Source organism: Tachyglossus aculeatus, chromosome 4 (assembly GCF_015852505.1).
Source record: "Tachyglossus aculeatus isolate mTacAcu1 chromosome 4, mTacAcu1.pri, whole genome shotgun sequence".
In the NCBI taxonomy this organism is placed as follows: Eukaryota; Metazoa; Chordata; class Mammalia; order Monotremata; family Tachyglossidae; genus Tachyglossus; species Tachyglossus aculeatus.
Genome location: NC_052069.1, coordinates 52321614 through 52333814, shown reverse-complemented (window position 1 = coordinate 52333814; position 12201 = coordinate 52321614). Strand labels below are relative to the sequence as shown.

Here is a 12201-nt window from a genome sequence, read left to right as displayed (position 1 = left end):
AAAGTGATCAGATTGTCCCTCAGGGGGCTCACAGTCTTAATCCCCATTTTACAGATGAGGTCACTGAGGCCCAGAGAAGTTAAGTGACTTGCCCTAAGTCACACAGCTGACACTGGGCAGAGCTGGGGTTCGAACCCCTGACCTCTGACTCCAAAGTCCATGCTCTTTCCACTGAGCCACTAGCCCCTTCCCAAGCTAGGAATGGACTGGTTAGGCCTCTGCTTGGCTCGCCCTCCCACAGCCCAGACTGGTAGTAATAAATTATGGTTTTTGTTCAGCGCTTACTATGTGCCAAGCACTGTTCTAAGCACTGGTATAAATGCAAGGTCAGGTTGTTCCACGTGGGGCTCACAGTCTCAATCCCCATTTTACAGATGAAGTAACTGAGGCCCAGAGAAGTTAAGTGACTTGCCCAAGGTCGCACAGCAGAGAGGGATTAGAACCCACCACCTCAGAGTCCCAAACCTGTGCTCTTGCCACTAAGCCATGCTGCTTCTCTAGGTAGTGTACTGGAAACTCTCCAGGTGCAACCCTAAGAGGGGAATAGTAGTAAGTAGTAGTAATAGTAAATAGTAGTAATGTAGTAAGAGTGCTAGTAGTAATATTTAAGAAGCAGCGTGGATCAGTGGAAAGAGCTCAAGCTTGGGAGTCAGAGGTCATGGGTTCTAATTCCACTCTGCCACTTGTCAGCTGTGTGACTTTGGGCAAGTCACTTAACTTCACTGGGCCTTGGTTCCCTCATCTGTAAAATGGAGATTGACTGTGAGCCCCACGTGGGACAACCTGATCACCTTGTATGCCCCCCCCCCCAGCGCTTAGAATAGTGCTTTGCACATAGTAAGTGCTTAACAAATACCACTATTATTTTTAAAAGCATTTCCTGTATACTAGTGCTGAGAAAGAACATGTAAGAATTTGAGTCCCTAGCCTTCAGCGAGCTCCCAATCTAAGAGGGGGGGATAATGAAATTAAGATGAAGGTGAAGAAATAACAGTAGCTATTAGCTACCATGTGTCATAATCATTTATTTTGACAAATACTCAACTTGTTTTCCTTGTATTCAATCAGTCAATACAGAATTTTAAGTACCTACTCTGTGATTGCCTACATAATCCTTCCCAAGCGCTTAGTACAGTGCTCTGCACACAGTAAATGCTCAATAAATATGACTGAATGAATGAATAAATACGATTGAATGAATGAATGAATAATCCTTGACATCAAGGCTCTAGGGGTAAAATCAATGGTACCTCTTTGACCACTACCCCAGTATTAGACCTGACTTTTAATCAATCAATTTACTGAGCACTTTTTGTATGCAGAATACTGTACTAAGTGCTTGGAATAATAGAGATGAACATGTAAGTGCTGTGTACATATATTCACAAGTCCATGTAAGTGCTGTTTGGGGAGGGTGAGTATTAGAGTGCATAGGAAGTATATATTTAAATTCAGGGTGATGCAGAAGGTAAGAAATAATGGGTGAGGAGATGAGGGATTAATTTGGAAAGTCTTCCTGGAGGAGATTTGATTTTAGTAGGTCTTTGAATATGGGGAGAGTGGAGATCTTTGAGATATAGAAATGAAGGAAGTGCCATGTTGGAGGGAGAGCATGAGCAGAGGCTCAATGGCGAGTGAGATAGTAAGTAAGCGCTCAATAAATACGATTGATGATGAGTGAGATGGGATGGTGAGTAGAATGGTATTTGAGGAGTGAAGTGTGAGGCCTGGATTGAAGTGGGAGAGGAGGGAGTTTGGTAGGAGGGAGAGAGCTGATTGAGCTCTTTAAAGCCATTGGTGATGGTGTGGTTCTAGTGGCAGGGTACAAATTTATGCGAGCACGGGTTTAGGAGTCAGGAGTCATGCGTTCTAATCCCGGCTCCAACAATTTATCAGCTGTGTGACTGGGCAAGTCACTTAACTTCTCTGTGCCTCATTTACCTCATCTGTAAAATGGGGATGAAGACTGTGAGCCCCACGTGGGACAACCTGATTACCTTGTATCTACCCCAGTGATTAGAGCAGTGCTTGGCACATGGTAAGCACTTAACAAATACCATCATCATCATATGCTTAAGAAAGAATGCCACTGCTGCTGATAATTCTCCCAACATAAATAATGCACTAGCCTCAGTCCAGGTACAAAGATTGGGACCAAGAATCTGTATGAAAGAATTGATTAGAGTGCTGATGGTTTGCACAGTGCCACTGGCTCTCTATCAACCCTGCAGTCATGCTCCTGCTGGGACATGGGTAAAACACATGAGTAGACAGGTATGAGAAGCTGTACACCATAAAGTGCTTGTAAAAATTTCTAACGGCCAAAATGACACAGGTTCAGTGTCCATGCTGGGCTGTATTGACGATAATAATGGTATTTGTTAAGCCCCCTTCTAGACTGTGAGCCCACTGTTGGGTAGGGACCGTCTCTATTTGTTGCCAACTTGTACTTCCCAAGCGCTTAGTACAGTGCTCTGCACACAGTAAGTGCTCAAATATAATTGATTGATTGATTAGTGCTTACTACGGGCCACGCATTCTACTAAGCACTGGGTGGATACAAGCAAATCAGGTGGGACAAAGGCCCTGTCCCACCTGTGGTTTACAGTCCCAATCCCCATTTTCAGATGAGGTAACTGAGGCACAGAGAAGTGAAGTGACTTGCCCAAGGTCACACAGCAGACAAGTGGTAGAGCTGGGATTAGAACCCAGGCCCTTCTGACTCCCAGGCCTAATGATCTATCTGCTAGGCCATGATGCTTCCCTGTATTAGAACAATGCTTTGCACATAGTAAGGGCTTAACAAATAGCATCGTTATTATTATTATTATTATTGCTGTAGACTGGCAGGTGGGATCAGCATAATCAATGTGGTCTGCGTCGCCCATGTTTGGCAGCCGTTTTCAGGATTTCTGCACTGTACTCTAGACTGCTAGCTTGTTGTGGTAGATAATGTGTCTGTTGGATTTTTTTTCATATATATATATATTTACACACATAGTTATATAAGTGCTTTGAGAAGCAGCATTGCCTAGTGGATAGAGCACGGGCAGGGAGTCAGAAGGACCTGGGTTCTAATCCCAGCTCCGACACCTGTCTGCTGTGTGACCTTGGGCGAGTCATTCAACTTCTCTTTATCTCAGTTCCCTCATCTGTACAATGGGGATTAAGACTCTGATCCCATGTGGTTCAGAAGCAGCGTAGCTCAGTGGACAGAGCATGGGCTTTGGAGTCAGAGGTCATGGGTTCAAATTCCGGCTCCGCCAATTGTCAGCTGTGTGATTTTGGGCATCACTTAACTTCTCTGTGCCTCAGTTACTTCATCTGTAAAATGGGGATGAAGACTGTGAGCCCCCTGTGAGACAACCTGATCACCTTGTAACCTCCCCAGCACTTAGAACAGTGCTTTGCACATAGTAAGTGCTTAATAAATGCTATTATTATTATTATTATGTGGGACAGGGACTGTGTCCAGCCTGATTTGCTTGTATCTACCCCAGTGCTTAGTACAGTCCCTGGCACATAGTAAGCGTTTTATCAAATAACACAGTTGAGCACCTGGTACAGTGCTTTGCAAACAGTAAGAGCTCAGTAAATAAGATTGACTGACCATGCGTGATGCCTTCTGTGGCACTTCTGGGGCTCTTCTGAGGTAACATTAAACAGGACTTTGGTGGGGAGACAGTATGCCAAGTAACTGCCAAATAAGGTGGTTTATTCACAGAAATATTCATTAATTTTCTGTGTTTATGGGTTGTATCTTACCTGTTGCGCTGGAAGTAGATCCAGAACAACTAAAACACAGCAGTGAACCTTGGGAATTCACATGTAAGCATTTGATGATAGTTGTAAAGGTAATAGTCATCAGAATTTCAGTGACCTTGTTAGAAAATATTCCAGTTAATGAGTCAGGTTAGGCCAGCCTTTTATTCATTTTGTTGCAACAAAAAGCTTCAAGGCTTTCCTTCCATCAACGCTCTCCATCACCTCGCCCCTTCCTACCTCACCTCCCTTCTCTCCTACTATAGCCCACCCCGCACCCTCCACTCCTCTGCTGCTAATCTCCTCACCATGCCTCATTCTCGCCTGTCCCGCCATCGACCCCCGGCCCAAGTCATCCCCCGGGCCTGGAATGCCCTCCCTCCCAACATCCTCCAAGCTAGCTCTCTTCCTCCCTTCAAGGCCTTACTGAGAGCTCACCTCCTCCAGGAGGCCTGCCCAGACTGAGCCCCATCCTTTCTCTCCCCCCTCCACCCCCCCGCCTTACCTCCTTCCCGTCCCCACAGCACCTGTATATATGTATATATGTTTGTACGTATTTATTACTCTATTTATTTTACTTGTACATATCTATTCTATTTATTTTATTTTGTTAATATGTTATGTTTTGTTCTCTGTCTCCCCCTTCTAGACTGTGAGCCCACTGCTGGGTAAGGACTGTCTCTATATGTTGCCAATCTGTACTTCCCAATTGCTTAGTACAGTGCTGTGCACACAGTAAGCGCTCAATAAATGCGATTGATTGATTGAGGATGAGCCCATCCTTATATTTCCCGCCGGTCCCCCTTCCCTGGATGACGCAGCACCAAATCCATATTTGTGCGCTGGATTGGCACATCATGTGCTGCTCCGCCCCTGTTTGTTGTCGTCTTCATTAGCCTCTCATTATACCCCAAGCTCCTTCATTATTGGCTTTGGGTCCTCCAGCGGACACTCTGTGGCTGAAGAAGTCTTCAGCAAGCTTAGGTGTTGGGTTTCAAGGCTATGGGCTGCAGGGTTTGCTGATAATTTGGAGCCTCAAGGCTGTGGGTTACAGCCAGCAATTCATTTCTGTTAGGGTCTGCTGATAATCTGGGGCCGCAGGACTACTGGGGGGTGGTCGGTGATCGGTTGTTCCTAAGGATGCTGATAAGGTAGATCATGGCCTTGCCAGTCACCCATTTCCTGGATGGAACTCAGCACAACTAATAAGTGTACATATTCAGTGACAGTAATGCATATACAAGAGCTAACCACTATACATATTCAGTAACAGTAATATTAATAATAATAATAATAATGATGGTATTTGCTAAGCACTTATATACACGAGCAGAGTTAAGGATTGACCACAACTTTAATGGCTCATCTCCAAATTAAGCTGCTGGCTGATTTTTCTGCCTCTTCCTTGATTGCAGTAAAAGAGGCCTTGGCTCCAGTCAGATTAAACCGATGGGGTCTCCCAGAAGTGGATCCGGAAACGATGCAAACTAGTGAACCATGGGTGTTTGCGGGTGGTGACATTGCCGGTCTGGCAAACACTACCGTGGAGTCGGTCAATGATGGAAAACAAGCTTCCTGGTACATACACAAATACTTGCAGGTAAGATTTCCACCTAGAATTGTTTGTTCTTTTTTTCCCCAATCTCCTTTGTTAATTTATTTGTGCTACCTATTCCCAAATATTTATGGAACTCTTGCTACAGAAAGCAACAATTATAATGATAATTGTAATTATGGTATTTGTTAAATGCTTACTATGTCCTTTTCATATACCTGTTATAAAAAAATTGAGCAATTCTTTATTGATTATATCTTAGTAACTTTCCAAATAGCATTTTTCCTGTTGCCAATAAAGTGAAATTCATTCAATCGTATTTACTGAGCACTTACTTTGTGCAATGTACTGTACTACGTGCTTGGGAAATACAAGTTGGCAACATATAGAGACGGTCCCTACCCAACAACGGGCTCACAGTCTAGAAGAAATGATCTAACTGAATTTCACCAAATGGTAAAATAATAAAGTTTTAAGTGCAGAATGAACAAATCAATGTGAATTATTATTTTAGGTGAAACAGCATGGCCTAGTGGATACAGCATGGACCTAAGAGTCAGAAGGACCTGGGTTCTAGTTCTGGCTTCTCCACTTGTCTGCTGGGTGACCTTGGGCAAGTCACTTAACTTCTATGGGTCTTAATTAGAGAAGCAGCGTGGCTCAGTGGAAAGAGCCTGGGCTTTGGAGTCAGAGGTCATGGGTTCAAATCCTGGCTCCGCCACTCGTCAGCTGTGTGACTTTGGGCAAGTCACTTAACTTCTCTGGGCCTCAGTTACCTCATCTGTAAAATGGGGATTAACACTGTGAGCCCCACGGGGGACAACCTGATCACCTTGTAAATTCCCCAGCGCCTGGAACAGTGCTCTGCACATAGTAAGCGCTTAATAAATGTCATTATTATTATTATTATTATTATTATTATTATTATTATTATTATGTCATCTGTAAAATGGGAATTAATGTGGGACAGGGACTGTATCCAACCTGATTAACTTATATCTATTCCAGAGCTTAGAACGATGCTTGGCACTTAGTAAGTGATGATGATGATGATTGTGGTATTTGTTAAATGCTTACTGTGCTTAACAAGTACTATTGTTATTATTGTTATTGCTATTAATTATCATTATCATTTTTGGAAATCCAATTCATGCAAAAGAGTAATATTCCAGGGGAAAATGGGGATGACAAAGTAAACTATGTTTAAAAAATGTGTGTTTTCAGGAGAAAGTGGAGAATTCAGACAACTACAGTGGCCTGGAATGTAAGGCTGCAAAGTGTGATATAAGCCAATGTGTGAGCATACTGGGATAATCCTGGTGGGTCAGTGCTTGCCCATTTGAGTCGCATCTACAGATGAGAGAGATGAATCTATCTATTCTATTTATTTTATTTTGTTAATATGTTTTGTTTTGTTCTCTGTCTCCCCCTTCTAGACTGTGAGCCCACTGTTGGGTAGGGACCATCTCTACATGTTGCAGACTTGTACTTCCCAAGCACTTAGTACAGTGCTCTGCACACAGTAAGCGCTCAACAAATACAATTGATTGATTGATTGATTGAGTCAGGAGCAGTGTTGTCAGCTTCTTAGGGATTTTGGACAGCTCCATTATCTGAAAAGGCCCAGGGTGAAAGGGACAGTTGGAAGTAGAGGAGCTAAATTCCCCATTGTACTTCTCCTAGTTCTCAAGTTTTAGTGCTGGAAATTTCTTTGTAGGCTTTTCAGAACCCATTGGCTTGGAGGATTAGGGAACTGGTCACAAACCAGTTGAGTCTGGAAGGTGGGATTGCCCAACTAACTCACATGAGGGAGTATTTTCACTGTAACCCACATATGCCAAATACAGTGAAAGGAATATTTCAGAGTCCCTGACAGTATGGCAGAACCAAGCAGTTAAGGAGCTAAATCATGTAAAATCAGGCATTAACAAAATCTAGGAAAAAGGCTACACATCTTTAGCAGATTTAGCAGATTTAAGAGAATCTGCTTAAATTTGGATCACAGTTACCTATTACATTATAGCCCAGTATGTTAATTTGCCGTCTAGAAAATCTGTCATAAGAAAGGTACAAACTGTTAGAAGCAAAAGTCAAGCAGTTCAGCGATTAATGGTCTTCTAAATTCTTTAGGTCAATGGGATTGCAAATAAGCAATGCTCTGGTTAGCATCTTCAGGGCATAGTTTATAAGGAAACAGGAAAGAAAAGTGGAACTTTTGCAAGAAAGTCCTGTAGAATGAAGATACGTTTGAGAACAAAATGATATATTGGCAACCTTAGGAACTGGGAAATCCAGCCTGCTATTATCATTGTGAATACTGAGTGGGTGATGATTACCATGACTATAAGATCCCCAAAACATGTTCCATTCCAGGGTCTCAGAGACCAAGAGCAATCTGGGCTGCTGGAACAGGGAAGGTGGGCCTTTTGCATCCATACTTCACTGCCCATTGGTGAAAGGAGATGTTTAGCAGACTCTGAGCAGAGTGTGCCCTTTTAGTTAGCTGGAGAGGCCTTCAAAAATATTTGATGGTAGTACTGGCCTGAAAGCTGTCCCTGAAAACCGTGCTTTCATGTACAAAAGATGCAGCATGCTTTTCATTTGTACCCCAGTCTCTGTGACTTCTACTATCCATCATTTCCTAGCTGTGAATTGCCCCAACTCAGAGATGTGCAGCAGATAATACAAGGTCAGCAATAAGAACAGGATAAGGTAACGTGATGAAACACAATGCATCAAAAAAAAGGAGAAAAACTAGCTAAATCCATGAGTTTGCATGGCATTCCTGAAGCATTAGCTATGATGGAAAGAAAACAAGTCTCTAGGAGTGATTTATTGATGTGACTTCTTGATGTGAAGGTGTTAGCTGTGGTTGTTAGGATAATGCTTTGTTTCCTGGAGCCCGTGTGTCATCATCATCATCAATGCTATTTATTGAGGAATTACTGAGGGCAGAGCATTGTACTAAATGCAGGGGAGAGTGCAATACAACAGAAATGGCAGTCATGTACCTTACCCAAAATGAAAAAGACAAGGGGAGGACAGAGTTTGGGTGGGAAGTTAAGGAGTTCTGTTTTAGCCATGTTTATTTTTTGGTTCGGTGGGACACCCAGGTGGAGATATTCTGAAGGCAGGAGGAAATGTCATGGCATAGTTGGTAGAACACAGGCCTGGGCATCAGAAGGTCATGGGTTCTAATCCTGGCCCCGCCACCTGTCTGGTTTGTGACCTTGGGTAAGTCACTTAACTTCTCTGTGCCTCAGTACCTCATCTCTAAAATGATGATTAAGTCTGTGAGCCCAGTGTGGGACAGGGATTGTGTCCGACCCCCAACGCTTAAAATAGTATTCGGCACATAGTAAGCACTTAACAAATACCTAAATTATAAATTTACCTCTTTTTCTCTGGCAAACAGCAGACCCATTGGAGATTAAGGAGAGTGGGGAGATGTGGGCTCTGGAGGGGTCCATTCCAGACCCCAAGACCTCTCATGGTTGTATGTCAGGTGGACTGGTCCAGTCACAGACCTCATCCTTGCCTGGTCATCCAGCTTCCCTGTTGTTCCCTCCCCTTCCCAAGGGGCTCTGGTCCAGACTCAGAGTTCATGGGTTCTGATCCCGGCTCTGCCAGTTGTCTGCTGTGTGACTTTGGGTCAGTCACTTAACTTCTCTGTGCCTCATTTACCTCATCTGTAAAATGGGGATTAAGACTGTGAGCCCCACGTGGGACAACCTGATTACCTTGTATCCCCCCACCAGCGCTTAGAACACTGCTTGGTGCATAGTAAGCGCTTAACAAAAGCCATCATTTTTTTTTTTTACAGAACGCTATCCGGTTGCTTCATGCCTAACCATCAATCCTCCCTTTTACCCTTCCACACAATTTCCATGCAGGCACCAAGCTATTTCTTCTGTCATTCATTCACTCATATTTACTGAGTGTTTACTGTGTGCAGAGTACTCTACTAAGCACTTGGGAGAGTATAATAGAACAATAAAAGCCTCAGAATGCCTTGCACTGTATTTGCAAAGCAGGGCCTTCAGTTTAGTGATGGAATCACTTTAATTGTATTTGTTCATAGAACACTGTACTAAACTCTTGGGAAAATGCACTATAACAAAGTTGTACGCTTACTGCCTTCAAAGAGCTTACAGTCTAAAAAAGGGTGACAGACATTAATATAAATGGAATAAATTACAGATAGTCAAAGGTACTGTGGGGCTCAGAGTGGGGTGAATAAAGGGTGCAAATACAAGTGCAAGGGTGACACAGAACGGAGTGCGAGAAGAGGAAGGCCTCTTAGAGGAGATGAGCTTTTAATAAGGCTTTACAGATGAGGAAATCATAAAGGCAGCTGAGCTTCTGTAGTGTGATATAGGGTTAGATGATAATAATGCCACCACCATAAAAGAGCATTAAATATATGTTATTGGTTGGTGTAAATGCCACGTGTTTTGTATCTGTTTGACTTTTCTTCCAACAAATGAGTTAGTAATCCTCCTTCCCAGATTATCCATCTTTTCCCCTAGGATACTCTTTTCCTTCTTTGTACCTACAAGATCTTATTGGCAGGGAAGTCAAAGGGTTCTTGGCTTCATCATCTGCAAACTTAGGGATGATCTCTGAAATACATCTGTTTCTGAGAGTTCACTTTCCCATTTGGCATTACAGTAGACAGGTTCAGTTCCAAAAGATGGATATGTCCAATTGCTAAAAGTTGAATAATAATAATAATAATAATAATAATAATAATGGTATTTATTAAGTGCTTAATGTGCCAAACACTGATTTAAGCACTGGGGTAGGTACAGGATAATCAGGTTGTCCCACATGGGGCTCACAGTCTTAATCCTCATTTTACAGATGAGATAACTGAGGGACAGAGAAGTTATGTTACTTGCCCAAAGGCACACAGCTGATGTGTCGGAGCCAGGATTAGAATCCATGTCTTCTGACTCCCAAGCCTGTGCTCGTTCCACGAGGCCATGCTGCTGCTCTATAATTGTGGTATTTGTTAAGCACATACTATGTGCCAAGCACTGTACCAAGTGCTGGGGTGGATACAAATCAATCGGGTTGGACAAAGTTCCTGTCCACATGGAGCTCACAGTCTTAATCCCCATGTTCCTGATACTGAGCTAGAAATCCTTGTAAATCAGTATATTTAGGGGGAGATTACTTATCTCTATGGAAAATGGCTTCCTTGTCCACAGTTGTTTTTTTTTTTTCTTATGATTGGACTATAAGAATCCTGAACCGTTGAAACAGGAAAATGTTTCAGGGGACAGGTGTTGGGATAGAGAACCTTTTACCTTTAGTCATCAGTTTGAATCTACCCTAAATCAAAAGTGACAAAAGTTATCGGCTTTGCTGGCTGTTCTAGGATATGCAAAATAATTTTATTATTTCAGAAGACACGTACCCATGCCACAGAACTCACCCTCATTGGTACTAAAGGGCAGTTGTTGTTGCAGTTTTAGCAAGAGGAGAAAAAAGCTGAATCCTAAAGCAAATAATGTTTCCTCTTTCAATAAGCTCGATCAATGTAGAATCAGGTGAATGGGCTGAGTCATGTCACTGGCTGTAGAAGACCATATTAATAATAATGAAGGTATTAATTGCTTACTATTTGTCAAGCACTGTTCTAAGAGCTGGGGTAGATACAAGTTAAGCAGGTCAAATACAGTCCCTGTCCCCCATGGGACTCGTAGTCTAAGGGAGAAAGAAGATCAGGTACTGAATCCTCATTTTCCAGTTGAGGAAACTGACACAGAGAAGTTAAGTGACTTGACCAAGGTGTCACAGCAAACAATTGGCAGAGCAGGATCAGAACCCAGGCCCATTCTCTTTCCACAACTTCATACTGATTCTCAGTCTTGTCCCAGATTGGTAGGAAGAGTTCCCTCTTATTAAAGTGATTCTTAAAAAGAGACTTTTAAAAAATCACCCCCCACCCCCGATATGTAAATTGAGATTGAAACCCAAATCATTCATACCTCCTATTCCTTTTAAATTCACTTTGCATCTTTTTCAAGTGTTTTATATTTCTTTTTTGAGCTGCTTATTAATTTCACTTATGCTTGGCTATGTCACTGAACATTTAGGGAGGCCCTTTGACTCTTGTTAATTTTCTAGCTCAGGACATACTGAGATAACAAAATAAGATGACAATGGAAAGGAATCTTTGAAGGTTGAAAATTTGAAGTTGAACAGAGGCAAAAGGATCATTGCCATGAAAGCCAATTGAAAGCATATGAATACTTATCAATAAATGAAATCTCTAGCTTCCTGTGGTTTTTATGATTTGCTAGATTATTTTCAGGACTTTTGCCTCTACTCTGCCTTCAGAGAGTTTTCTGATTTGCGACCTTCCTAAAGTAACTGTCTTTTCTGAAAGAATTGAACTACTGCATTTGACTCAACAGACTAGTCACTGCAAGGGGAAAAAAAGCCTTAATGAACTCCCAAATCATGCAATTCTAAAGGTTCCCAGACGAAATCTAGATGTTTTATCATCATTTTAAAAAATGGTCAATCACCATACAAGTTTCAATAATCCTCTAAGGCTTGAAAATACGTTGAGAATTGTGCAAAACCCGAAAGTGACTTGAAGACATTGCTTCGGTAGTAAGTGTTTCTGCCTTTGGCTGAAAAGTGACTGCAGCAGAGTCAGGCATAAACTTGAGCACATAAAATGGCTCACTTAACTGCATTGATTTGGTCTTCTCTTTCCCTTGTGTCATGGATGGGGAAGAGAGCTGGGAAATCTCTAATGCCACCAAGCGTTTCTTATTCAAATTGGGCTCTCCAAATCATAGTGTCACAGTATCTTTATATGCACGCCAACCTCTTCAAAAGCCCTGCTTTTCTGTGAAAGATACTCT

At 42.4% G+C, this 12201-nt stretch overlaps 1 protein-coding gene across 1 annotated transcript in view; it reads left to right on the top strand.

The window, feature by feature from the left end:
• DPYD (dihydropyrimidine dehydrogenase) overlaps nt 1–12201 on the top strand; it is an 884509-nt gene that overhangs the window by 454529 nt on the left and 417779 nt on the right. Inside the window, exon 12 of the mRNA XM_038745292.1 lies at nt 5178–5362. Coding sequence (XP_038601220.1) covers nt 5178–5362 — 185 coding nt within the window. The remainder of the gene's footprint in view (nt 1–5177; nt 5363–12201) is intronic.